The sequence below is a fragment of the Gossypium hirsutum genome, chromosome A03 (genome assembly GCF_007990345.1).
Source record: "Gossypium hirsutum isolate 1008001.06 chromosome A03, Gossypium_hirsutum_v2.1, whole genome shotgun sequence".
Taxonomy (NCBI): domain Eukaryota; kingdom Viridiplantae; phylum Streptophyta; class Magnoliopsida; order Malvales; family Malvaceae; genus Gossypium; species Gossypium hirsutum.
Genome location: NC_053426.1, coordinates 89,127,301 through 89,154,735, shown reverse-complemented (window position 1 = coordinate 89,154,735; position 27,435 = coordinate 89,127,301). Strand labels below are relative to the sequence as shown.

Below are 27,435 nucleotides of genomic sequence, written 5' to 3'. Positions count from 1 at the left end.
ACAGGCGTGTGTTTCATCTGTGTGTCATAGGTGTGTGGTCTGACCGTGTCCCCTGCATTTTAAAAATTGAGAAATGAAATGCTCAAAATTATCCACACGGCCTAGTACAGGGGCGCGTGGCTTGGCCATGTGACCTTTGTACCTTATTAATGTAAGTCAGTATGCTTACACGGCCTAACACATGGATGTGTGGCTTGGCCGTGTGTCCCAAGTCAAAGAGTTACACGGGCTGAGACATAGTCGTGTGCCCTACTTTGAATGCCTACATGGCCTGAGACACGGGTGTGTCTCTTGACCGTGTGAACCACACGGCTTGGCCGCACGGGCGTGTGTCCCTTGCACCTAGGAAAAAATTTGAAATTTCACGAAAAAATTCTCTGAATACCTGGTTTAGTCCCGACTTATTTCTAATGATTATTTTGGGCCTCGATGTCTCAAATAAGGGACAAAATGATTGAACATGATTGATTTCTGATATGGATGTTAAATGATATAAAATTACGGTATTTGATCTGTAAATTTTGGTAATGCTCTGTAACCCTATTTTGGCAACGGATAAAGGTTAAGGTGTTACAGAATTACTATCTAACTTAGTAAATTAACAATTATCTAAGTAAAATATAAAAAATGACACAAAATTGCAAATCTTGAAGAGTTTACCACAATTAGCATAAAAGTGTTAGAATAATCATCCTTCCTAGCTTATTATCGTTTAATTCTTTAAAAGATGTTATGGCAAATTCGTGGCTAAATCGAACATTTATTAATCTCAACACACTTAGTAAAATATTTTACTTATTTAATTATTAAACTTACCTCACATGTTTCCATGCTTAATAGATTTACAGTTTCATAAGTAAAATAATTTATAGGGTTATGTAAGGCAATAGTAGGTTTGGTATTATTACATATTTATTCTTTAAATGATTAAACATTATACCATATAAGTATTGTGTCGATTAATTAAAATCTTGTTTAAATTAATTAATTAATTAACTCAAACATTCTTTCACATAAATCATGCAATAAAAATTTCTTCTTGATTTACCCGTATGAATAAATAGATCAAAAAGTGCAGAACATCATTTAACAGAATTAAATGAAACAAACCATGGAGATCAGATCATTACAACACAAATATATTTAAGCTAACATGATATTATTAAAAATCAAATGCTTAATTGAAATCAAGTTATGAATTGAACAAAACAAAAGATGAGAAAAAGAAAGAGAAAACTTTAGCCGATTCTGGTCGTTCTCGAGGCAAGATTCGTTTCTCTTTCCTTTGTTCTTTTGGATTACCACCACAACCAAGCAAATTTCTCCAACAACACTGAATAAGGCTGCTCCCAAGACTTATGCAAAGCTCTTTTTCAAGAGAGGGGGTGGAAAAAGAAAAGGTAAAGCTAGTGGGAGAAGAGAAGAGGATGAGAGTGAATCAAGAGATGGATGAGTGAATGTGTGTGGGATGAGAAAAGAGTAGGTGAAGGGGGTAATTATACTTGAAAATGTCAACTTGAATTGGCTAAAAGTAGTAGCCAATCCCCCTCCTTATGGTTGGCCATGCTAGGTGGAAGGAGAGGTTGAGATAGTTTATTATTTTTAGCTTGTGGCTAGAAAGAAAATGCACGAAAAGAGGAAGGGTTGGACCGTGATTTGAAGAGAGGTTTAAGGGCTATTTTGCAATTGTTATATTCAGCTTAATTACCTAATTTGGGCAACTGTTGGGTTGGCATTGGGCTACTCTGCCCTTAATGGATCAATCCTCTTTAATTTAGCAAAATTGGACCCCTTTCTCTGCATCAGGCTTGGAGTAACTTTAACCCAATTCTTATTGGATTAATTAGATTTTTTTACGAGTACAAGAAGGCTAAATTGGGGTATCCATGTATATAAAATAATCAGTCATCTTCACGTGTTAGATGCTCCGAAGAATGCTTTAGCAATCCAGATGCTCCGAAGAATGCTTTAGCAATCCAGTCTTCTCAAGATGACCGTCGAACTGATCTTTCACCCTTTGTGCAAAACTATAAAAAATTGACCAAATTAAGCAAATTTAGTATAAAGATAACTAAAATTAAAAATGTTTCATAATTAAGTTCAATTTAATTATTTTATAATAAAAGTATAAATTTGACATAATTTACTTAGAAACTACGTGAATTAAGGCTCAAAAGGTGCTGAAAAAAAACTATATATTAGTGTTTCCAAGATGCATACTCCAATGTTCACCAAGAAGAAATAAAAAGAGGTGTTATGCTTTATACAACACCAACTAAGAAGGTTGGGTTGATCGCTAATGGCTCTCAAAAGCCAAAGAAAGATGGTAACCTTAATAAAGATAATCTGTAGTGTGATTATTGTGGGAAGCCACAACATACTAGGGACAAGTGCTGGAAATTACATGGTTGACCCACCAGAGGCCATGGAGGAAAACAAAATAAGTCAAATCAGGGTCAAGCTAACTTGTTTGAGGCTACAAAGCCATCTACAGAAATTGCATCCATTGGAATATTTTCTTTGGATGAAATTCGACATCTCAGATGTCTTCTGTCCCAACTTGACTCTTCCTCGAATCCAACATCCAATTTTTTCAAGTCAGGTAATGTCTTTAATTCTCACAATAATATTGACTCATAGATTATTGATTTTAGTACGAATAGACACATGACAAGTTCCTCTAAAAGTTTTTTATACTCTCTAAGTCAAACAAAAGATAGTGTCTGGATAGCCGGTGGGTCTTTTACTCCTGTAACTGGATCAGGTTCTATCAACTGTACACGCAATATTAAAATATGCTCTGTACTACCTGTTCCTCTTTTTTTGATTAACCTTTTATCTGTTAGTGCCATCAAAATACCTGAAATTGCAAAATTGAGTTTTTTCTGATTATTGTGTATTCTAGGACCTTCAAAGAGGAAGGAAGATTGGCAATGGTAACTTGCATGATGGCTTATTGGCAATGGTAACTTGCATGATGGCTTATATATGTTGGAGGGTAGTGGTGGTTCTATTCAAGCTTTTTTTTTTGGAGGTAATAAGGTTATCAATTAAGAAATAATGCAGTGGCATAGGTGATTAGGACACTGACCGGCTACGCGTGTACACATTAAAACAACAATTTTATATAATAATTTTGAAAGCCTGATTTTACTGTAAATGTGTACTGTCAGTTGCAATATTTATAGTTCTACTGGAACACGAAGTATTCCAAGGGGTCAAACATAAAGGAAAAGGCGATTGAATAATAACTAGCCTACACAATAGAGTCTAAACGCCTACTAATACCATTTTATAGTATGACAACTCATAATAAGATAAGTTTGCAAGAAAATTAAATATTCTATTCTAGGGACTGAATTACAAAGAGTGTAAAATTAAGGGACTATCTAATAATTAACTAATAAGGGTCAACTGCTTTTAGGGTCAGCCAGCATAGGCTTCTTTCCCTTCACCTCTATTTTCTTTTATGCTTTTTATTGTCTTTCGAAAGAATAATATCAAGATTTCCCCCATCCCTTTAGGCTTTTGGTCATCGAAATGGTGGACAAGAGAATCTTAGCTACCTCTTAGTCTTTTTACGATTTTCCCTTAAAGCTTGTCTCATTTTCTTTGGCTAGGAGTCTTCTTGGCTTATGTTTCTTTCCACTCCAGCAAGGTCCCTATGTTTGGCGGTGCACTATCTCTGACAAGCCTCGATGGCTTTTACATGATAATGTTGATTTAGTTACACCAAACTATTGTTTTTAGATATTGATGCCACTTTGAAGGATTCGAATCTCCTTATGTCAATGACTCCTAACGATGTCCATGGTGGCAACGATGGCCATTCCTTAGGTCTTTGCTTTGATTTATGCTCTCCCTTGGTGGTGGATGTCTTGGTTGAGACTAGAGTTGTCTCACATGATCGAGCTTTTTTGACCACGTCTCAGCCCTTCATTGTTGTTAACGTTAATGGTGACAAATGGGTTTTTTTTATTACAAGGATTAGGCTTGGTGTCGTTGATTTTAATGTATTATCTTTCTGAGCTTTGGACCATTTTGTTTATACTTAAATGTGGTTGGGATAAATGAAACACTTCTTTTAAAAAAATTGTAATTTATAATTTATATTCTATAATGTTTATGAGAAAAGTTGATTAAGTTTGTGTGATCCAAACTCAGTTAAATAATTATCAAAAACTCTTATGAAATAATATACATTATTACAAAGTTAATTTTATCATTTTAAATCATATAAACTTTAAGAAAACGCATTTGATAATATTCGAAACCAAAATATAATAATTTGAAATATTTTAATTTTAACATTTTAATTAAAATTTATTTTTTTCTAAAACTTAAATTAAATTAAATTATTTATATAGATTTCGTGTACGAGTAAATCATAATCTTGTAATAATAGCACAGGGAAATAAAAAAAGAAACGGTGAGGAAAACAAGCGGGAGCAAATAGCCTCAGAAAACGAAAAGCGTAAAAAGAAAAAATTAAAGGCAAGACGGAGAACAAATTTTTTTTTTCAAAAATTCATAATTTTATTCTCTCCTTTTTAATAAGAAAGATTTCATTTGATTGATGATCGATTCCTCCCACGCAAAGCAAAGAAAACTGCAGTGCAGACTAGTATTGCTGGAAAAAAAAGGAAAGCCCTGAATTTTTTTGTTCTTTTCGAGCAAAAAAAAAAAAAGAAAGGAAAATTAATGGATGATGAAGTTGTCCAAAGAGTATTCCAAGAAGGAGGACGAGACTATTTCCAGCAACAACCTTCAACTTCAACTTCGTCTTCTTCTTCTATTCTCCAATCTCTCCCTCTTCATGTGGTCAGTCCCCCTTCAATTTCTGTTTTAAAGAAAATAGTTCTAGTTGTTCTTAGTTTTTCGAGGGTTGTTGGTTAATTTTTAATTCTTCAATGAAATTTGGGTTCTGAAGAATTTCTGTTATTAGACATTTTTATTGTTTTGTAGGTTCAAAAGACAAGTACTGAATCTTGGGTAATCTAGGAAACAAATACGTTTTCCTTTTTTCTTTCTACTTATGTTATTGAATCATGATCAGCATTTGCTTTATTTGTGCTTTATTAAGTGTTTTTTGTTTTGTAAAAATGTTTGGAATTTGTGATTGTTCAGTGTCTCATTTTACTTAATGTCATTTTGAGCTATGGTATGTCAACCTATTATTTCAATCTTTTTATTCTGCCTCTGTCATTGATGATTGCTCAATTTGCTGCTTGATAGATTGATGATTTTCCTATTATTAGAAAACAATAAATTCTAGATGATATCATCCAAGGTGTCTTCTGGCTTCGACTCTTGATACAAGTATGGAAGTCTCTAAATAAACTTGACAATTATCAATCCAGAGATTGTGCTGATTAGGGTTGAATATGCTACTTAAGCAAAAATCAGTTGCATCTTAAATATGTCACACATACACACACTCTTTTCCTAAATTTTCGTCAAATTTCTTGTATGTTTGAAAGTTGTTATCTTCCTTCTTTTTCTTGTCCTTCACTGGTTCCTGTGTTGTTAAGGTAAACTCCATTGACAAAGCTAAACCATATTGTTGGTATCAATATATATATATACGTGTATGGCTTGAACTTTGAATAACTTGGTTAATGACTTTTGGTAAGCATATTTGATTGTTGTGTTGGTTGCTTATGTTTTATATTGTGGTGCTCTGAATCCTAGTTTTCAAAATTTTCTATGTCAAGTTCATCCTGTATGATCTTGAAGTACTAGTATTTGGTCTCATGTGAACTTCTTAGTTGCACTCTGTTTATTGTTTGAGTTTATCTGTTAATGTTCTTTGAAAGTTTATTTTGAGAGTGATGATTGTTTGGGTTGGAATGATGCAGTCATTTGATCATGGCTATTATTTGCTTGTAAAATCCATACAAGAACTCAGAGAGAAAAAGGAGGGTCTTGTCACAGTTGGCATTGGTGGTCCCAGTGGATCAGGCAAAACTAGGTATGCATGCTATTCTGATTCTGTTTAGTTTTCTGGCGTCTCTCCCTCTACTAATTATCTATCTATTTGCTTTTCAAAAGAAAGCTTGTAAGAAGCAGGACAAATGGTGCTGCATGCTTTTTTTTATTTTATTTTCTTATAATAATGTTTTTGGGTTTATTTGGTGGTTCCAATTTCCAAAAGCTTAGCAGAGAAGGTAGCATCTGTTATCGGTTGCACTGTTATACCAATGGAGAACTACCGGGGTGGAACTGATGAAGGGACTGATTTGGATTCAATAGATTTTGATGCATTGATCCGAAATCTTGAGGTTTGTACATTTCTTTATAATGGTTCAATATGTATCTATTTGGTTAAATTGAACCATTTTAGAAATTCTACAAGTCCTTCAACATCCTTTTGATGTTTAAAGATGTGGGGAAAATATTATTGAGGGATGGATAAGTATGTGAAAGTGTTCTGTAACCTGTGGTGTATATATGTAGGATTTGGAAAAAAATTTGGACACAGGACATGAATGCTTGTGTTCCTAAACTGTCCTTCTATAACCATACTGACAGTTTCTGCCTGATAAAACTGTTATTTGGATTTAGTTATATGTTTCGTAGTTTTAGTCAATTTATTTCTTTTTCATTTTAAAATACTAAACAACTTATACGTTCTGGTATTTTTTTATTAGATTCCAAGTAACATATGAGTCGTATTGAAAATAACTAATTGGTCATGCAATTTTTTTTCTAAAGTAGCAGACCAGTTTAGTTTTGCTTTTAAACCTAATCCTATTATAACATTTATCAATTAAATTTAAAACTTAGGTTTTATTTTTTCACTTCTGTATATTGAAAAGTATTGCTTTTAATGTTGACGTTGACCACATGATTCTTCATATGTTGAGCACATAAGGAAACGGCCAGTTGCTGGTAAATGCAATTTTTCAGTGAATGGCTGTTGTTTGCAGACTTGTTTAAGTTAACATATGACTGAATTGTTTTTTGCTTATATATTCATCTCATTTATTGTCTAGGTAAAATTTTATCTGCATCTCAGTATGTTTGGGGCATTCTAAATGCATATATATTTGCCCTCTGTTTTTGGTTGAACACAGGATTTGACAGAAGGGAAAGATACTAAGATACCAGTATTTGATTTTCATCAAAAGAAACGTGTTGGCTCCAAAGCTATAAAGAGTGCTATGTCTGGTGTGGTAAGAAAGTGTAAAAATAGGATCTATCTCATATTATGGCTGCTTTGGACTTAAAAGGCTCATACATTTTGTTAGGTAATAGTTGATGGTACTTATGCTCTGCATGCAAAATTGCGCTCTCTGCTTGATATCCGGGTTGCAGTGGTAATATCTTCTTTCCCTAAGAACTAGGTTTGATAAAGCCTTGGTGGAGTTATCAGTTTTTTTCATCAGCTTTTGACATAATGCTTCTGAATATTTCGTTGTGTATCAGGTTGGTGGTGTTCATTTTAGTCTTCTTTCCAAGGTTCGATACGATATAGGAGATTCTTGCTCACTGGATTACCTTATTGATAGCATTTTCCCTTTGTTTAGAAAGCACATTGAGCCAGACCTTCATCATGCACAGGTTTTTTCTTCTGTTTTTGTTGTTTTTCTTTATGTTCTTACTTATTGGAATTTAACTGGCAATTCCTCATTAATGGAGTTTATCATGCAGATTAGAATTAACAACAGCTTTGTATCATCATTTAGAGAAGCAATCTACAAGCTGAAATGCCGAAGTGAGGTATGTGATACTTTGTATCTTATTGTCACATAAAATTCTCAGCATTGCCATACATAAAAGATGAATAGAGAATTCATAAATGTGTTTGGAGTCAAGAAAGAATGTACATTTTCATAAACACTGTGAAATTATCTTGATTGAGTTTAGACTTATTTGGTAATTTGTTCTCAAGCTCATATTTGGACCTTGGATATCTTCTCGTTGCAAAGTTTTGTAATTTGGACACTGGCTATTGCAGTTTAAGTGGTGAATATGTGAGCTGCCGTAAAGTTTCTTGATCTTGAGTTCTGCTTAAAAACTGAGCTGCATATGGCAATTAGGTGTAACTGAAGTTTTGTAGCCATTTTGATATTACTATTGGTCAGACAAGTTCTTTCATATACATATGTGAAAGACAAAGTAAAGGTGTAATTGATTTGCCGTATTAAGTTATAAGTGGACATGCACATAGAAAAAAATGGGAAGGAGTGGACACAACAACATAGAAAACTCTAAATATATTTCCCCCTGCCCAAGAAAAAAAAGAAATGAACAAAAAAATTGATTAGTTGGTTATCGGTGGCTGTCTTGAGTGAACTGTTACTGGAACAAACCTATAGGTATTCCTCTTCTTTAATGCATAAAAATTAAGAGTTAGTTATTTTTTGTTGCATTGTTAATCAGTTACCCCCTTTAAAGTCTCATTTGGACATTATATTGCTGTGGCAGTCACCTGATGGACAGTCTACCTTTTTCCTTAAAGATGAGGCACAAACTGATAAGTGAGTGGTTCTGACTATTATCACATACCATCTATTTGCAGAGTGTTAGTTATATATGTCTCTCAGGGCTTTACTCTTTTAAAGTTTTGGGAATAAAATGAAAACTTCATTTTGCTTTAGCTTCATTGAGATGTACCTTAGACCCCCATCGGCTAATGAAGAAGCGCGGATAAATGATTGGATTAAGGTGCGACAATCTGGTATTCGATATTATCTGTCACTTGGGGATCAGAGAATTGTGGACAAAAATTTCATCATCAGACCAAAAGCTGAATTTGAGGTCAGGCTTTCTGTCCTTGATTGCAGTTGTAGTGTGGTAGTTGTTGTCAAACTGAAAAATTCTGCTCTCTAATTTGTCATTGATGTTTTCTTTCTCTGTGTTACTGTTGAAATGGTTTTACATGCAGTAGTGTAGCTAAGGGGGTTGGGGTGGAAGCAGGGTTCATGTCTTCCCTTGGCTATTGAAACTTTGTATGGTTATGTGTTTCCCTTTTAAAATTACTAATTTTGTAGTTGATGCAGTAGCTTTTATAAGTTGCTAACTTCTTCCATTTTATATCCAATAACTTTATTTTGTCTTCATTCCTTTTATTATAGGTGTTATTATACTCAAGTTTTCAACTCTCTAAATTAAGGATGCTTTTTTTTATCAATTAAATAAATGTGTTTTTTTCTTATGGAATGAAATAAGTAGCTGACGCTAATTGTTTTTTGTGAAATGAGCAATATTGTGCAATAATACAACTAGTATTTTGCCACAATAGCAATATGCAATATGATTTAAAAGTAAGGTTTCTGGTGATCAAAACACCTTTTTTTGGTCCTCAATCTTGTTCTTCTGAATCATTTAAAAAGATATTATATGACATTTTGATTTAGGAGTGTTTGTAACAAACCATCAAAAAATGAGCTCAATCTGTATTCTAGGATTGTTACTTTTTATCTTTCTAATTGTATAAAAGACATGCTTCTTTGTGGTGGAAACTTATGTTGCAAATCATCTCATAGTTAGCTCATTTGCTCTAACTTAATGTGGTTCTTTTTACCCATTCTTATATCTAATTTTGAACAGGTTGGACGGATGACTCTTGGTGGACTCCTGGCTTTGGGCTACAATGTTGTAGTCAGTTATAAAAGGGCATCAACATCAGTTAATATTGGCAGTCTTTCCCTGTCACTTGAAACAATTGATACGCTTGGGGAAACCTTCTTGGTGCTTAGGGGCACAGATAGGAAAGTATGAACTTAATTTCTTCCAGGAGGAAACATTTCAGATTTTCTTTAGTGCGTTATATTTTCGTCAAGTATTCCCGATTTACCTTCAGAAAATATTAATATAATTTGCATTGATTGGAAGACACTTCAGCAAAAAGTTCTTTTCTCAACGTATGTTGCTTATTTGTCAGTTATTTGTGGATTTTGACTGACACTTCCATGTCTGTATATGTGTTGCTTTTTGATTTTAGGTGAGTTTTGATAAATGAGATAATTGTGAAGAGATGTCCATTAGTCATGCTTAATAATCGAGGCTATCTTCTAGATGCTTTTCATTGAGAGCTGACCTTGATATAAGTGATATATGTAAAAAAAATGACCAGTCAAAAAAGTGTTTCTATTGTTTGGTTCAGCTTTAAATGAGAGTGACAAGATGCAATTGCTTAAGTATCATACTGAAAACTTAAAATGAGAACCAGAATTGCAGTGTGCTTTGACTGACTTTTACATGCTTTATTCCTTCTTTTTCTTCTAGTACAGCCATTTCTTGTCTTCTTTGTATGTTGACCTTGAATTTCTTTCTGTTTTTGTTTTTGTTTTTGTTTTTTTTCCTTTTCCTTTTATTTTCTTTCAATTTTGTGCGTTGATTCTTTTTTATTGCAAGAAAACAAGAACATTATGTAAACTGGAAGAAATTTAGATGGCTTAGAAGCTTTTGCTTGCAAAGCCTTAAATTAATTCTTTTTTGGATTATACACAATTGTGGAATATAGATTACATCGTTGAATATGAATTTCATGAACTTGGGATTCTGTATTTCTTGAAATTACCCCTGCTTAGGTGTCAAACATATCATCCATTTATATGTTGGAAAGCTTAGGAGGTTCCTGCTAAGCTGGGGTGCTTGTTTATGGCTGTCCTTGCCTGAAATGACCTGGGTTATTATTCTCTCAATTCAAAGATGTTAAACACTTTTTGAAATGCCAAAATGCAATCAGTCAATCCATCTATAATGTACTTAAAATGTTTCTTGTTTTATTTGAACCAAAATTCATTGGCTTTGCTACTAGCCTACCATTTTACTGATATAGGTTATATCTACTGTGTTTTGATTCTCAGATGTCTTCTTTGCTGTATGTTTGTATTCATGTTCTATCTGTTTGTTATATGTCAAGTTGTCAACTTTACTGTTTAGCTTCAGTTCCAAGATTTTATTTTAAACATGTATGTTGTCCAAGTCTAATATATTACATGTTATCTTCTTGCAAAGTTCCAATCTTTATCTGTTGTGTTTGGTTTTTTTGTGGTAAGAATTTGGGTTAGCAAGTGAATATAATCTCCCATCTTCACCAGTCTATGTAAAAACAGTTGATGAAAAAGTTATGTTTGATTTGGTTGCTATACTGTTGCATAGACAGTTGGAGCAGAAGCATTACGGATGGGAATTACTGGACAATGGCTAACTAAATCATATCTGGAAATGATTCTTGAAAGAAAAGGTTGTTCATTAGACATGATCTCTATCAAACTTTTCTCTGTCAATGCTACTATTGTTGGTTATCTTTTTTCTCAAGTCAATTCCACTTTCAGGTGTTCCACGCCTGAATACTCCTCCACTTGTTTCTGCCACATCTGTCTCTCATAATCAAGAAAAAGACATTGCAGCACCAAAGCCTATTCGTACCACTCCAAACCTTGTTTCCCGGCTAGAGGATTTAGCTCAGCCTTGGACTCGCTCTCCAACAAAATCAAAAATGGAGCCTGTATTACCAACATGGCATTTTGCCTCATCAGATCGTTCACATGGCGGTTTAGTAGGTATGCCTCCTCTATGTGGACAGCTCGATAACTTAAGTATTTCCTTTCCTCAAGTACATCATGGAGGAGTTTCAATGTACTTCATGCGTAGACTTTCTCATGTAGCAGCTACAGGTTCTTCTGCTTTCAGGGATACAATGAAACTTGCTCCAATGCCTGATTCATATGACTTGGACCGAGGCTTGCTCCTTGCTGTGCAGGGAATCCAGGTAATGAAGGAAGAGCTCTTATAATGAAAAGGCTTGTACTGTTAAATTGTGATCAGAATACCAGTCATGTCCAAAGCTGATGCCCTTTCTTTTGGTTTTCATTTTCAGTTTTTGTTGGAGAATAAAAGTGTTCCAGTTATAGTTGGAATTGGTAATATTAAAAAAAAATGCTCCTCTCTCTCCCTCCCTCCTCTCTTGGTTGGTTTATCATATTCCTTTCCTATGTCTCTCTAGTTTAGTTGCTTGTTCATATGAACTTCTTATGAAGTTTCAAATAATGTTTTGAGTGTGTGAAACTAGTCCTAGCAGGGATGGTTCTTTTCATTAACTTAGAGTCTGGCTGGCTTGACTTTTGAAAGTGTGTGGGCTACTTTTTGGTCAAACAGTTTTCTTAGCTCTCTTTAGATTACCGCATGATAAATTCTTTGATAGTTGTTACACTATCAGCACTAAAAAAATATGAAAAGTAGTAATACTATGCTTTCACTAGGATTTAGAATTTTATTTGCCACTGTCACATTTTATGGATCTTAATTCCTGTACTGTAAATCTTCTGGCAATTTTGATATCCAATGCTTTCTTCCTATTTTTTTATTTAAGTGCTTGGTTAAATGTGAGAATTAGCGTCTCAAAATCTAATCCACGCTTCTTCATATTTCTTGGTTTACCTGGCAGACTATGTGAATTCTGAACTATGTAAATGACTTGCAAGTTCTTGACCTATGAAACAAGAAAGAAATAAGTTCATGTCATTTTTCAGAATCGCTATTGTCCCTTCTGATTGCAAAACTCATATGCTGTTGATAACTCACCTGCTTTTGCAGGTGGTCCTAGTGGATCCGGAAAGACTAGCTTGGCACATAAAACGGCAAATATTGTTGGTTGTGAAGTAGTTTCCCTTGAAAGCTATTTTAAACCAGAGCAAGTTAAGGATTTCAAATACGATGATTTTAACTCTCTCGATTTGCCTTTGCTTTCTAAGGTAAATTTCTATATTTGTGTAATTTGATTAAATTATAATACATGTCTTAAGGATTAGGGCTGAATGAGGCATTGAACTTCAGTTGAACCATTATAGTGACAAATGATGCAGCTTGAAACTAAGCTTAACTAAAGGTTTGTAAAGATTAAGATTACGTGGTTAACTAAATTGCAGTTCTGGCTTCACTTAATTTTCACGAGCTTATTGATCATTTAGTAACACCAATTGTCTATTTCTATCAATAAACATTGTATTACTTAATTTCAGATGTAGGACATTAAGAAAAAGTTGTCGTCATATATATAAAGTATATGTACCTACATATGTGTGTGTTTAATTATTCTTTTTTCTTTCTTTTAATTATGAAATGTATTTGACAAATACTACCTTTTTCAATACTTCTAGTTAATGTGTATACTATACATGAAATATTATCTGTAATATTCATTTTTACCATGTAGAAATGAATAGTAAATTGTAATGATAATAAAGAATAATTTATCTAAACAACATCCACGTTTACATATAAAAATATAAAAGTCTAATTTATATGGTACCATATTAATTTCAGTGTAGACAGATTTTAATTTGACATTTCAGATTGAATTGAATATGTTCAAACAATTAGTTATTATTATAGGAAGTATATAATTTCTATTGTAGTTTATTTTTTTGTTTTAGAATATTGATTATACTTATATATATTTCATTTCTTTATATATTTGTTGTAGTATATTTATATTACTTTATTGGCCGCTTTTTATAAATTAAAACATTCATTTTACTGTTATTGCATAAAAAAATGTTATATTAATGTCATTCCTCTTATAAATATCGGCGGGAGTGGAAACATTGTTTTCAAAATCATTGGAAGCAATAAACTCTTGTTCTCAGCATCTGTGAAAACTGTGTTTTCTTTTACTTTCTGAAAATAAAAGCAGTCACCTAGAGTATCTTTGTTTTCATTTTAAAAATAGTAAAAACCATATAAAATATAAGAAATTAACTCATTCAAGGAGAGCTTGATGGTATCCAGAATGTTGATATAGATGAAAGAAATGCATATTATTAATATTTTGCATACCTTGCGGGTGTGATTTTGACCAGAAAGTTTTGCACTGATCAGTAATGCCTCACGGTTGTATTTGTCTTGTGCAGAACATTGGTGACATAAAGCATGGTCGAAAGACAAAAATACCTGTATTCAACTTGGAGACTGGTTCTCGTAGTTGTTTCAAAGAGCTTGAAATTTCTGAAGATTGTGGTGTGGTCTGTTACATGTTCATTTCAGTGCTGTCGAAGATTTTTTTTTTTTAATGATTATATTTATTGAAATATAACAAGCTAAAATAATCAATTACTTAGAATATGAAACATGGATTGCTAAGGTGAACTATTTGTTCTTTCTTATCCAAGATGCCTGATAGTTGTTCTGCAATTGAAACTCTTTCTGAGTTGTTCTCTTTATTTGGATTAAAACTTGTATAACTTTTCAAATTTATTTTTTTCTGTTGACCAGATCATTTTTGAGGGGGTTTATGCTTTGCATCCTGAAATCAGGAAATCCCTTGACTTGTGGATTGCTGTTGTAAGATGACTTCCCTAATCCTCCTTTAGGGCTTGATATTTTCTTGTGATGTACGTATTATCTTGTTTTCTTTGGGAAAAAATGGGCTATTAAGTTGGTTTTTGGCTGCAAAACCAGGTTGGAGGTGTTCATTCACACTTGATTTCTCGAGTTCAAAGAGACAAAAGCAGAGTGGGGTGTTTTATGTCCCAAAATGAGATCATGATGACAGTGTTTCCAATATTCCAGCAGCATATTGAACCGCATCTTGTTCATGCACATGTCAGTAGTCTATGAATATCTCAAGCTTTTAGTACACGTGCTTGGACATATCAGAAAATTTTTGGTATTTCTTTCTGTTTTTTGAACAGGCACACATGTTGGTAAAGTATTTTACTGTTTGTATGTATTTAACCTACTCATGGCAATATGTATTGCATAGATGCATGCAAAGGTATGGTTCTTTGAGCAGCAACTCTGACAACAAAGTGAATTGTGTGTTGCAATGGTTTTTCATATTATTGCAGCTCAAAATTAGAAATGACTTTGATCCTGTTCTTTCTCCCGAGAGTTCACTATTCGTTTTGAAGAGTAATAAACAAGTAAGTATTATAAAGACTATGATCTAAAACTCATGGCCCAGCCTTGTTACTGACAAGCTATTCCTACTTATTCATGGTATCAGGTGGCCTATCAAGATATTTTAAATATTCTTGACTCTGCGAAGTTCTGTAGTTCTGTTCAGAATTTCATTGATATATATTTAAGGCTTCCTGGAACTCCTGCAAATGGGCACATAGCTGAGAGTGACTGTGTACGTGTCAGAATATGTGAGGGCAGATTTGCGTTACTAATACGAGAGGTGAGTAGTAATATTTATGTAAAATTCCTTTTAGCCTATGCAATGTAGTTGCTTTTTCTAATACTGTAGCAAATAGCTGATATTTTGATTCCTTCTGTATTCTCTTTGTTAGCCGATTAGGGAGGGGAATTTCATCATTCAGCCCAAAGTGGATTTTGACATTAGCATTAGTACAGTGTCTGGCCTTCTTAACCTTGGGTAAGTTAGATATTAATGTTGATGTTCACTAGAATTTTGCTATAACGGAATGTTATTTTATGATAGGTATTGAATAAAAATGGTTTGTATTGTGATGTTAATGCCTCTTATTGTCAATTAGAAAGAGGTTTGAGCAGTCATTTCCCAGGATTAATCCAAAGGTCTCACAATTCTCTTTTTCTTCTCTTGAAAAAAGAGAAGGGGGATTAAGAGGTACTGTTGAACAAAACTTTTGGATATTAAAGGGAGAGGAAGTTAAGTTTGAAAGTTTTCAAGAGAGTATTTAATAAAATTGTTCTGTATTTTATTAACTGAAGAACTGAATTTAAATAGAGGAAATGGTCATAACCTAACTTTGGGAAAATAATTCTCTTATTCTAATAAACTACTAAAGATAGAATAAAATATTCCTAAAAAATCTCAATTGATTTATTTTAAGATTTATCTACCTAAATAACTTTAAAAAAGATCCCCAAAATAAATGGGTTTCACGTATTTCAACATCCTCCCTCAAGTTGGTGCATTTATATCAATCATGCCCAACTTGCTTACAAGAAAATCAAAGCTTGTCTTAGGGAACCCTTTGGTGAGTATGTCAGCAGTCTATTGTTTTAAAGGAACAAACGGCAAGCACACTTGGCCTTTTTCAATCTTCTCCTTGATAAAGTGTCTATCAATCTCAACATGTTTAGTTTTGTCATGCTAGACTGGGTTGTGAGCAATACTAATGGCAACTTTGCTATCACAGTACAACTTATTGGTGAAGTTATTGGTTTCCTCAGGTCTTCCATAATTCTTTTTAACCACATCATTTCACAAATTCCTTGAGCCATCGATCTAAACTCAGCCTCTGCACTACTTGCTACAACACTTTGTTTTTTGCTTTGTTAAGTCACAAGGTTTCCCTAAACAAATGTACAGTATCCTGATGTAGATCTCCTATCTGTTGTTGAGCCTACCCAATCTGCATCTATATAAGCTTCAATTCCTCTTTGTTTAGATTTCTCGAAGAATAAGCCCTTACTAGGTGAGCTCTTCAAGTATCTCAGAATCCAAAACACTGTTTCTTCATGTTCCTCCATTGGGGAGTGCATAAATTGACTCACTAAGCTTATTGCAAAAGCTATGTCTAGCCTTGTATGTGATAAGTAAATTAACTTACTAACTAATCTCTGGTACTGCCTTTTATCAACTAGTCGTCTTTCTTTATTTTTGAATTTTACATTTGGATCAATTGGTGTGTCAGCTAGGCGTCAACCACTCATCCCAGCCTCTTTTAAAAGACCAATCACATATTTTTTCTGAGAGACCACAAGACCTTTTTTGATTGAACAATTTCCATTCCAAGAAAGTGACCAAAGTTTTTGATCTCAAACTCCAATGCTAGATGCTCCTTGAGACGCCTTATTTCATCCACATTATCTTCTGTAATAATCATATCGACATAAACTATAATAACTGCTATTCTACCTCTTTGTGAGTGTCGATAGAATATTGTGTGATCAGCTTGCCTTTGTGAGTAACCTTGTTTTTAACAACTTGAGTGAACTGTTCAAACCAAGCTTGAGGAGACTGTTTTAAACCATACAAAGATTTTCTGAGCTTACATACTTGAGTTCCAAATTTTTCTTCAAAACTTGGAGGAGGATCCGTGTAAACTTTTTTTTCAAGTTTCTCATTTAGGAAAGCATTCTTCACATCTAGCTACTGTAAAGACCAATCAAGATTAACAACAATTGATAAAAAAATTCTAATAGAATTTAACTTGGCTATTGGAGAAAATTTTTCAAGATAGTCTATCCCATATGTTTGAGTGTACCCTTTAGCCACCACTCGGGCTTTGTATCTACCTAGAGATCCTTTTGGTTTGAATTTGGTTGTGCACACCTATTTATAGCCCACTGTTTTTTTTTATATAGGTAATTCCACTATTTCCTATGTACCTGTTTTTTCAAAAGCGAGCATCTCCTCTAAAATGGCCTCCTTCTATTTAGGAACTTGTAAAGCATCTTTCACATTTTTGGGTGTTTTCACAGTTTCGAGACATGAAACAAAGGCTGATAATGTTGAAGACAATGTTTTATAGTACACAAAGTTAAACATGGGATATTTGACAACATTTTTGACACATTTTCTTTTAGCAATTGGAATATCTAAATCAGAAAATTCCTTGGTTGGATTATGAGTTTTACCTGGACTTTTGACAAGATCTTGCGGGTCGGATTCTTGGTGATGAATCTGGTGGATTTCACTTTCTTGATTTCCATTTCTTCTTTAGTAAACCAATAACTCTTTTGTTTGTTCTTTGTTCTCATGATTAGACTCTACACCTTCATACTCCTTTCTATTAACAATATTAACATCATTAGTTTATGTGTTAATCATAAATTTGCATTCCCCATTATTAGAATCCTTATGTTGTATAATCCTAGTCTTTTCTTGATTAATTATTAAATCTTAATATAATTCTCTCCCTGAAGGTTAGAATCAAAGTAAGATTGTGTTTCAACAAATGTGACATCTATGGTAACAATAATCTTCCTATCAATTGGATAATAATATTTGTAATCCTTTTTATTAGAAGCATATTCAACAAAGGCACATTTTTGGGGTCTAGGATCTAGTTTATTTTGGTTGTGAAGATGAACAAAAGCAGTACACCCAAAAACTCGGAGAGATAAATCTATGATCAATTTAGAGTTAGGAAAGTTATCTTTAAAAAGATTGAAAGGAGTTCTATAGTTTAGAGTTTTACTGGGCATTCTATTAATAAGATATGTAGTTGTTAATAAGGTTTCGCCCCAAAGATAACATGGTACCTGACTAGTGAACATTAAGGCTCTAGTTATTTTCAAAAGATGGCGGTTTTTTCTTTCTGCAATCCCATTCTGTTGTGGTATATTTGTACAAGAGTTTTGGTGGACTATTCTATGTTTGATTAAGAAAATGCCTAATTGGTCACTAAAAAATTCTCTACCATTGTCACTCCAAAGTACATCTATTTTCGCACCGAATTATGTTTTTACTAGCATAAAAAGATTGAAACATATTTTTAACTTCAGACAAATTTTTAATAAAAACACCCAACAAATGTGAGTATGATCATCAATAAATGTGACAAACCAACATTTTTCAAAAAAAATTGAGACTCAAAGATCCCCAAACATCACTATGTTTTAACGAAAAAGGTTTGGAAGCTTTATATTTTTCAGGTAAAAAGAATGACAAATGATGTTTAGCCAATTCACAAAATTCATAGTGATATGAAGGAGTTTTATTTTTAAATAGATCAGGTAACTAATATCTTAAATAGTAAAAATTAGGGTGTCCTCAAATCGTAATTTTATCAAAACTAGAAATAGATTTTAAACATAAGAGTAGTTGTTGGTCGACTTAGATGGTTGTCATCAAGAAAGTAAATTCCACAGATTCTTTAGCATTGCGAAAGTAAATTCCACAGATTCTTTAGCATTGCTAATCATTCTCCCTAAGACCATATTCTGAAATTTACATATAGAATTCGAAGACTGGGATAATTTACTGGCCGATATGAGATTACAAGCTAGATTTGGCACATGTAAAATCAAGGAAGGTGAAATTTTGATAGTGCCTTTCCCGACTATTGTCAAGAACAGCTCATCTACTACTTTGATCTTTTTGTTTCCTGTACAAGGTGTGTAAGTTGAGAAAAAAAAATGACTACTAGTCATATGATCACTAGCTCCAGAATTAACAATCCACGTGTTTGTTTTACAAGGCTTAACACTGAAAAAAATAGAGAAATCAGTATCTAGTTGGGCAAAGGAGGAAGAAGGATTATTGGATGAGTTAGGAACAAAAGAATTCATCCGAAACTGTGGTGATTGAAAAAGCTTGTATAGATGCTCTTATTGTTCCTTAGTGAATGGAGACTCTTCCAGAGAACTTTGCTACTCATGATTTTCATTAGTCGTTTGGAAAGCTCTACTATTATCTGGTTGTGAACCACGACCATTGCCACCCTTTTTTTTTCCATTCGCCGGTTTTTCATGAAGCTTCCAACATGTTTCTCGAGTGTGCCAATATTTTTTGCAGTGGTCGTACCAAGGTTTTTTTCTTTTGTCACTGTTATCATTATTTTTAACAGTTACAAGAGTAGAACTATCATCATTAGCTTCAAATCTTGGCCTTAACATTACTTTTCTTCTTGTCTCCTCTCTTCTAACCTCAGATCTCACGGAGTGTTGAAGCAATTTTTTTCCTAGGATTTGATATCTCACTTCATCAAATTCTTTATTGGAACCAGCTAGAAATAAATATGCTTGCTCATTCTCTTTTTTTTTTTTTTAAATAGCTTTTACACCATCTCCGGGACATTTTCATTCATCATTATAACACTAATCCAGTTCTTATCAAAGAGACATCATCTCGTTATAATAAAAAGCAACTTCCTTTTCCCCTTGTCTAGCCTTCCAAAGTTTTATTTTTAACTGAAAGATCCGTGAAGCTTTTTTTAAATTTGAATAGGTGTCTTTCACAGCGTACCAAACATCTTTAACAATCGGGAGAAAAAGAAAAAGTTTATCTATGGATGCTTTTATGCAATTAATAAGCCACACAATTATCATAGAATTTTCTGACTTCCACTTGCTCATCTTTGGATCGCCCACCTCTAGTTGCTTGACTTCTCCAGTTAAATGACCTAGCTTTCCACGCCCATCAATTGCTAACTTTATGGGTTGCGACCATTCGAGATAATTCTTGCAATTCAACTTGTGAGATGTCAGTTGAAAAGAGAGGTGAGACACCTTTGTCCCTTGAGTCATTGCACTCTCGATAATTGTTTCAACGGTAGAACTTTCTACCTCCGGTTGATTGCTGGATCTCTTATCTCCAGTGAAAGTTGTTTTAACCATGATGCTACTGGAGATTTAACCTAGCTCAGATGCAGTTTTCAAGAGAGTATTTAATAAAACTGTTCTGTATTTTATTAACTGAAGAACTAAATTTAAATTGAGGAAAGAGTCATAACCTAACTGGGAAAATAATTCCCTAACTGGGAAAATAATTCCCTTATTCTAATAAACTACTAAACGATAAAATAAAATATTCTACTAAAAGATAAAATAACTATTCTTAAAAAATTTCTTATCTATCTAAATAAGATTTTTTTACCTAAATACCTTTATAAAATATCCCCAAAATATATGGGGTTTCACATATTTCATCAAAGTCGATATTCTTCTGTATGAGTTTTGCAAACTCTAATGGATGTGTAGTTTTACGAGTGGTAACTTATGAAAAAGTGGCATAAAATATTCAACTTCTTGGATCTTATCTGCTGACACTGCTATTCTTGATGATTGGGCTCAAACATTCACATCATCTGTTTTGGTATAGATTGTAGTTTTGATTTTCAGACCCTACATATTTGGAAATTTTTTGTATTAGGCATACTCTGCTATTTTCAGTTTTCTTTTTACCTCCTCCATGCATTACTCACTGATAAGTTCATGATTGATTGATTGGGTATTCTATTCCTTCCCTGATGGCAGGTATCAAGCTGTAGCCTACATTGAAGCATCTGCACTGATCTACCAAGATGGCAAGGTAATATTAGTTTGGATTTTATAATACTCATTTTGTGTTAACATGAGTGGCTTTTAAATTAAAAAAATTAGTTGTGACCAAAAGCGTAGGCTTCTAGTTTTTCAATGTTCTGACTTCATTCTAACTTGTGATTTAATGCTGAATTTTCCTTTCTACTCTGGGTCATCTCTGAAGTTTGCCTCTACTTCAATTTAGTTGAATTTTGTCTTTAAACCTTGATTTGAGTAACTCTGGACAAAATTATATCCTGTTTGTCTTTTATTAAAATGAAAAATAATATGATGTGGATCTTCTGGATTAGTTTGTCTTTGCTAGCTCTGAGTATTGCTTTCTTGTGAGTATATTTTATTGATTCACCTTGAAAGTGTGAAGGATTTAGTTGCCAAACTATTATTCAATCTTCTACACCTGTATCTAATACCATTGAAAACCACACTGTTCTTATCCATTTATATTTTATTTATCTGTTTTTTTTTTTTTTTTGGATAAAGGCTATTCTTGAACATGAGTCAATCAGTGTTCATAGGTGTGGGATTTTTTTAACTTCAATTATTTCTGACATATATGAGCTCTTGTCTTTATGCACTCGGTGCCGGCTTTAGATTCTTATTGAGGTTGACCATCTACAAGATGCCCCTAGCCCTTACCTACAGATCAAAGGGGTCAATAAAGAGGCTGTGGCAGCTGCGGGTTCAGCATTGAAACTGGATGGGTCATACACGACAAAGGTTTGGCCTTTGTTTGTGTGAGATATTTCTGTATTTCTTCCATTTTTGTCTATTATTTAAACTTGATAGGACTCATATTTATCTTGTAGAGTTATCTCCAAATAATTTTGGAAAGATTACCTCTTGTGGAAAGAAGTTACAGTGGAATTCACACTCATCAAGCTGCAAGGTTGCAGGAACTTGTGGAGTCTATACAATCCCAGGTGTTTATTGTTAAACAAAATTAAGCTATCAGCACATGTCGATATTCTAGATAGCCTCTAACGTAAACTTCTTCATCTAATGTTTATGCTGAATAAGAATCAGAGTTACCATGGCAATCTACATATCCATGGTTATTTAGAATCTGCCTCTCAACAAAGATTTGATTTCTACGAATAGCATCGGAAGGATATGATTTGAAAATCAGATGACAGACACGTAAATTTTATTTGCATATTCTTGATAATTTGAAGTCCGCATGTTACTAAAAATCTAGTTTTTATGCGGTAGAATTTGCTCCATTTAAGATTGGTACCAATTTTCTTTATATTTAATAATGGTTTAGTGGACCAAACAGGGTGGCAGTACACCATCAGAATCGTCACAGAGTAGGGAGGTTTCTCCAATGGATGGCATAATAGAAGACATGCAATGCCGGATTCGAAGGCTTGAACGATGGCATACCATAAATACGGTACTCTCCCTACCATTTCCTTCTATTATTTCCCCCTGCTTGATTGTAGCTGATGGAACCAATCACTTCTTACTTTTGTGTTTATTGCAGGTGCTTTGGACGTTTTTGATGTCTGCTCTGATTGGTTATTCACTTTACCAAAGAAAGCGACAATGACATGACTTCCTCCTACACATTTTTCTATCCCATTTTGGTACAGTTAAGTGCTAGAAGCTGACCCCAAAATATTCTTACGAATTCTCAAATGTCTGCCTTGCAATCAAACTCATATGGCAGCCAAATTACAGGCTTACAGAGAATATTATTGTTTTATTTCCTCGATTTTCATTCTGTAAATACGAAATTGTAAACATACGGTTCAAAAGTGGGAACCCTCTGTTCTTTCTTTCCCACTTGTTTTTTTACTTGAGCTAAATAAATCAGTGCCACCACTTTTTCAAGATATTATTGCAAAGTTTATCCCCAAATTGCATGGGATAGCTTGATTTTTGTGTTTAGGGACAAGTAAATTAGGTTATTAAGTTTTATTTGAGGTTATTCGAGGCATAGAGCTATATTATTTTACAGAAAAAATTTGACTTTCAGCACGCTGTTTTTTGGGGTTAATTAAAGGTATTTAGCTATAAACGCTTCTATCATCATCAATAATATGAATTTTATGGATTTGTGCGCTCTTATTTTTATTTTATTTTATATGTTTTTATTTATGCCGTGTATGAATTTATACGGTATATTGCATTATTATTTATTGTGATTTATTGGTTGGTTTGTATTTGTAAAATCTTATTGAGTTTACTGTGATTTATTGGTGGTTGGTTTATTATAAGATTGGGGGAAAAAATATTATCTTTTTATCTGGTGTGACTTTTAATCAGATCATCAATTCTTTTTATTATTAAAATAAGTAATATTATTTGATATATTAATTTTTCACTTAAAAAAATAAATTATGTATTTGGTGAGATATGAACTCATGTAAATTACTTCCCTCAATTATATATATTAATAATGTATTCGATTGAGTTGGTATCACAAATTAATTCAACGACTTAAGATTGATGACATTACTATGATAAATAATTTGATCTATTTTTTTTTCATTTTAATAATACACAAATTTGTTGATTGAGTTTTAGTTTGATTAGCATTGGTATTATTACCAATGAAGGAGGACATAGGTTCGAAAGCGTTGAACTTTATTATTTTTCTATTTATGGGCTGGGGAGGGTTATGGGTAATTTTAAACATTATGTTAAAAAAAAACCAAATATGATAAGAACCTATAATAAGATTATTAAAAAAATAACAAACATATTTAATGTGTTGTTAGTAATTAGTTTTAAAACCATATGTTTTATTAGGGTTTTTTACCTATATAATATAAAATTTTAAAAAATACCAAAATGGCATGTTTAAAAAATTATGTACCAAAATGTACATTCAAAAAGGTGGAGGGTGGTGCATAGGCAACACCATCTTAGGATTCTGACAGAATTTGGCTTTTTTATTAAAATAACCCAAATAATTTAATTAAGTATCAAAATGACTTATTTTTTTAATTAAACACGAAAATGACCCTAAATCTATAGTAAAAGTTGGTGAAGCCAAATTATATGGCGTCACCAACTTGTCACGTCAGCAGGGAGCATAAAAAAATTAATTTTTTGGTGGAGCAATGTAGAATGACGTCAACTGTATGAATATAAGGGAAATACTGCAATTTCTAGAAAAATAGGGGACTTCAAAATAATTTTCCATTTTCTGGTGGAGCCAATTTAAATGGCGCCACCAACCTGACACGCTACTTCTAATTTTTTTTACTTTTTTTATATCTTTTGTCTTTTTCTTTAATTTTTTTCTTTTTTTTTAAGTTTTATATTTTTTCTTATTTTATTTTATTTTATTTTTATTAATTTTAAAAAATTTGAAATGTATATTTGAAATGTTTTATAATATATATTTTTTAAAATTTTAAATTATTTTTTTAAATTTTAAATATATATATTTGAAATTATTTCTTATAAATTTTAAAAATATATTTTTGATATTAATTTTTCTAAATTTTAAATATTATTTTTTAAATATTAAATATATTTTTTTAATATTATTTAAAAATTAAAATTTTTAAATAAAATTGTTATAAAAATTTTTAAAAAGGTTTAAATATCTTTAAAAATATCAATTTTTACATAGAATTTTTTAAATTATCATTTTTAATTATTTTTAAAGATGTTTAAATATTTTAAAATTTTTATTAAAAATTTTATTTAAAAATTTTAAATGTTTAAATGTTTTATATTATTAAAAAATAAAAAAAATAATAAATTTGAAAGATCATATGTCTAAATTTGAAAGATCATATTTCAGAAATATATATTTAAAATTTTAAAAAATAATTTAAAAATAATATTTAAAATTTTAAAAAATATATATTATAAAAAAATTTAAATATACATTTCAAAATTTTTAAAATTAATAACAAAAATTAAATAAAATAAATAAACAAAATAAAATAAGAAAAAAATATAAAACTTAAAAAAAGAAAAAAAAATAAAGAAAAAGACAAGTTAAAAAAAAGTAAAAAAAAATCAGAAGCAGCATGTCAGAGTCTGGTGGAGCCATTTAAATTGGCTCCACGAAAAAAGGGAAAATTGTTTTGAAGTCCCCTATTTTTCTAGAAATTGCAATATTTCCTTTATATTTATACAGGTGACGCCATTCTACATGGCTCCACCAAAAAATTAATTTTTTTATGCTCCCTGCTGACGTGGCAAGTTGGTGGTGCCATATAATTTGGCTCCACCAACTTTTATTGTAAATTTAGGGTCATTTTCGTGTTTAATTAAAAAAGCAGGTCGTTTTGATACTTAATTAAATTATTTGAGTTATTTTGATAAAAAAGCCACAGAATTTGCATGAAAACAAAAAATAAAAAATGATGGAGGCAGCTTAATAGATAGCACTTAAAGAAAATACAAGTCAAATACGACTAGTATACTATAAAAATCGGAACCAAAACCTAACCCGCTCTCATAGATGGGACAGCATAATGGGTCACGCCTAGGGAAGAGGCGACACCTAATGGTCACGCCTTCGACAGAGGCAGCACCACCGGTCACGCCACTCCATAGGCGGCACCGGCCAGCGGTGGCAGGCAATGGAACGGGTCATGGCTTCAGCCTGTAAGTTGTGTGTTTGGGAACCTTATAATGGTTCCCAATGCCCATTTTTTGCCGGAAGAGAAAGTTTTTGAAGAAAAGAAGAGAAGAAGAAGGAGAAGGAGAAGGAGAGGGCGGGAAGGAAAGGGAAGGGAACAAGAAAGAAAAAAAAAGAAGCAGAATAGAGAGAGGGAAGGAGAAAGAGAAAGAAAAAAAATAGAAAAACAAGAAAGAGAAGGAAAAAAAAAGAAAACGAAAGGAGAGTTTGTTGTTTAAGGAAGATTAGGTGTTTAAGAAAAGGTAATTTTTTTTATAAATTAATGTTAATGTTAATTTGTTTTTGTTGTTATTATTATTGCTTTAATTCGGATTTAATTTTTAATTTTATTTTTGTAAGGTATTATTTGGTTAAAAAGAGCTATTAAGGTATGTTTGTATTTATTTTATATTTTCATTCATTCATAATCTATTTTTAATTTATTTTTAATGTTTATTGAAGTAAAAAAGTCTATTTATGTTATGTACAAATAATGTTTTATTTTTTTATGTAATTTATTTGTTATGTGTGTTTTAGGTTGATTAGATTTATTTTTATGTAATTTATTTGGCATGTTATTTTGATTATTTCAATATAATTTTTTTTTATTTTTTATGTAGGTAAAAGATGATACCATTGATATAGAATTTGTGAATGGGACTATTGAGTTGAAATTTATGAGATAAATTAGGAATTAGTTTATATGTTCTAATTTATTTAAAGATTTTATAATTGAGAATAAGAGTTTATGTTTCTAAATTTTATTTTATGTTTTTTATAAATATTATAAATGAAATTTCTTTTGAATCCTTCTATGCAAAATAAATTATATTTTTTGACAATAATTAAGTTGGCATGATATTATATATATTATATTTTAAACCAATACATTTTACTTATTATCATTTTAAAAAAATAAAAAATATTTGTATTTATTATGTTGAGATAGTTTATGTTATGTATAGTTTATGTTATGTTTTTGTTATATATATTTTTTTATTGGCATGTTTTTATTATTTTAATATAATTTTTTTTTTGTTTTTATGTAGGTAAAAGATTAAACCATTGAGATGGAATTTGTGAATGAGACCATTGAGTTGGAATTTATAAGATATATTTATTTTGTTACTGTAGTATAGCAAAAAATATGACATAGACAAAACTGTTTGGTATTTTTTTGTAATTAAAAGCAATATATAAAATTTAGATATTGTGATAAATATTTAAAATCTATCAAACTTTAAAATTAATAACCGAAATTTGTTTCAAAATTGCAAGTATTGCAATGGGTTTATTGATTAAGAACAATGGTCACATATCAAACACAGTTAATAATATGGTAATATATTGTTATTTGTTAATCACAAATTCCCTTAAAAAAAGATCTACGTCATTTACGAAAATAAATTATGTTATTATAACTATTTTCTATAATTTAATATTGTCAGGGCCTGTACCGCGCATTAAGGGTTCGGGTGAATGGTTTAGAATATTCCCCGGATGAACGAATAATGCCATACTTGGAGTTAACTGGATTCGGGTCAGCAGCATTGATCCGGACGTTGATTTGCAGTACGATTTAATATCTGCATTGGTCGAGTGTTAGCGCCCAGAGACCCACACTTTTCATTTGCTGTGTGGGGAGTGCACTGTCACTCTGGAGGATGTTGCATTGCAGCTTGGTGTAACGCCCCCTTACCCGAGACCGTCGCCGGAGTCGAGCATGAGACATTGCTAAACTTATTTTAGCATTTAAACAAGTTAAAAAAAATTTCATAGTAAACTGTCCATCTGCGTCACAGTTGTAAAAAAAATCATATCTCGAGTTATGAAACTCAAAATCCAATTGTGTAAATTTTTCTTGAAACTAGACTCATATATCTACTTACTAATTTTTTCTAGAATTTTTGGTA

The 27,435-nt window shown here is 32.1% G+C and overlaps 2 protein-coding genes across 7 annotated transcripts; both read left to right on the top strand.

Moving 5' to 3' along the window:
* The first annotated feature begins 2,249 nt into the window (after window positions 1-2,249).
* LOC121222981 (uncharacterized) lies at window positions 2,250-4,085 on the top strand. Its single transcript, XM_041103850.1, has 3 exons — window positions 2,250-2,602; window positions 2,906-3,034; window positions 3,621-4,085. The coding sequence occupies exons 1-3, from the start codon at window positions 2,300-2,302 to the stop codon at window positions 3,687-3,689; spliced, it is 501 nt and encodes a 166-aa protein (XP_040959784.1). The 5' UTR covers window positions 2,250-2,299; the 3' UTR covers window positions 3,690-4,085.
* Window positions 4,086-4,425: 340 nt separating this feature from the next.
* Window positions 4,426-22,767, top strand: LOC107886294 (uncharacterized). Of its 6 annotated transcripts, none has more exons than XM_041103846.1 (26): window positions 4,426-4,821; window positions 5,859-5,971; window positions 6,155-6,281; window positions 7,077-7,175; window positions 7,251-7,319; window positions 7,429-7,563; window positions 7,654-7,722; window positions 8,431-8,483; window positions 8,604-8,763; window positions 9,556-9,720; window positions 11,113-11,197; window positions 11,289-11,516; window positions 11,631-11,725; window positions 11,834-11,876; window positions 12,550-12,707; window positions 13,866-13,976; window positions 14,227-14,295; window positions 14,413-14,556; window positions 14,802-14,876; window positions 14,960-15,136; window positions 15,249-15,334; window positions 20,869-20,923; window positions 21,526-21,651; window positions 21,741-21,854; window positions 22,199-22,327; window positions 22,418-22,767. In XM_041103846.1, exons 1-26 carry the CDS (start codon window positions 4,702-4,704, stop codon window positions 22,481-22,483), a joined length of 2,871 nt encoding a protein of 956 aa, XP_040959780.1. In that variant the 5' UTR covers window positions 4,426-4,701; the 3' UTR covers window positions 22,484-22,767. The 6 variants fall into 6 exon arrangements, with proteins under 6 accessions (XP_040959780.1, XP_040959779.1, XP_040959778.1 ...); XM_041103845.1 differs by having other exon boundaries at window positions 11,625-11,725; XM_041103844.1 differs by having other exon boundaries at window positions 11,622-11,725.
* Window positions 22,768-27,435: the final 4,668 nt, after the last annotated feature.